The 1,363-nt window shown below is 34.4% G+C and overlaps 1 protein-coding gene across 1 annotated transcript in view; it reads right to left on the reverse strand.

Annotated features, from left to right (window-relative positions):
• TRMT2A (tRNA methyltransferase 2A) overlaps positions 1–1,363 on the reverse strand; it is a gene marked incomplete at its 5' end in the record, with an annotated part of 7,396 nt that overhangs the window by 5,609 nt on the left and 424 nt on the right. Inside the window, 2 exon segments of the mRNA XM_010166774.2 lie at positions 1–104; positions 576–766. The exon segment at positions 1–104 is cut by the window's left edge and continues 78 nt beyond it. Of these exon segments, the coding sequence (XP_010165076.2) occupies positions 1–104; positions 576–766 (295 nt within the window).

Raw genomic sequence — 1,363 nt, forward strand, 5'->3', positions numbered from 1 at the left:
GCACATGTACCACCCTTATATTTGCCAAGACGACAACCCACAGTTTTGTCTTCTTGATTTACACCAATCCCAATCAAGAACTCACATTTGTTGCGATATTCAGTCTAGATTTAAAATAAAGTTATGTAAGATATTTACACAGCACTTATTTGTACATGCCAAGTTTCTCCTGAAACAACCCTCATTTGTTGAATGTATTTGCAAATGGACACAGGGCATTTAGTTCATATGGAAGATATTAATGGGTTTTGATGTATGAGAACTAACAGCAATAATAAAAACTATTAGTCAGTCATGTTATTTAAAGAGCAAAATATTGCCTCTGTTGAAGAATGTTTGTATTAATCTACGAGCTTGTAGGGACAGCATATTCATTATGAAGTTGGAATAGGTAATGGTAACTATTCTTCTGCTTCCAGTAAATATTTCCATATGTGAAAGGCAACCATGTCTAAAACTGTCATTCATTACAAGAAGTAAAAAACTCAGTTTGTCTACTGTCTCTTAAGACCAAGTAACTAATTTAACCCTAAACTCATGAACCCCGTTCCATACTTCACCCAGGATTGCCATACCTGTAATGGTGATGATTTCACTCCCTCTACTGGGCAACACAATTTATTATACTTCTGCTTCTGCAGGAACAACCAAGGTAATAAAGCTCTGTTGTTATTTCCTATTTCCCTGCCCAAATCAGAAAAAAAAGAAAGAAAACTGATGTTAACAGGTGCACAATACATTTTTTTAAAGCATAAAAAGGTATCAGATTATTTCTTCCTGAAGAATTTTTTAACAGGCAAACCCCCTCAACTTTGTTAGAGCTGTAACTTGAAAAACTAAGAGTTAAATGTAGTTATAAAGGTATGTACTAGATTTATCAATGTACCCATGCATAAGAACAATGGCAATTTTATCTACATAAGTAAGGGATGATAAAAGTGTTATTTTGATCTGCAAAGACCAGACATAAAAATTTACTATCATAATAGTAATTTACTATGTCTACAGATTGATTACCTCTTAAACCATTTGTTAGTGACAATTTTTTTTTTAACTTTAAGGGCAGAAACATCCTTCTGCTTAAGCCTGTGGAACAACTGACCTTAGAACAATGCCCCTTCATTTGCTATCTTTTGAGGCTGACCAAGAACAGCAACAGCAAGTTTTGTCAGCTGGAGCAGTTTTTAAGTCCCAGCATCGCAGATTATCTTTTATTTACTTTGCTAGAGGATCTGGGGTTTGACCTACCTCTAACTTACTTTATTTTAGAGATAGCAATTTGTGCAAATTTAGCTATATCCCATCATAAGGTCAAGTCTCCTAAACATTACAGGAGCTTTACAAACAGCAATTACTTTGTCAG

The sequence above is a fragment of the Antrostomus carolinensis genome, unplaced genomic scaffold, assembly GCF_000700745.2.
Source record: "Antrostomus carolinensis isolate BGI_N321 unplaced genomic scaffold, ASM70074v2 scaffold16584, whole genome shotgun sequence".
Lineage (NCBI taxonomy): Eukaryota > Metazoa > Chordata > Aves > Caprimulgiformes > Caprimulgidae > Antrostomus > Antrostomus carolinensis.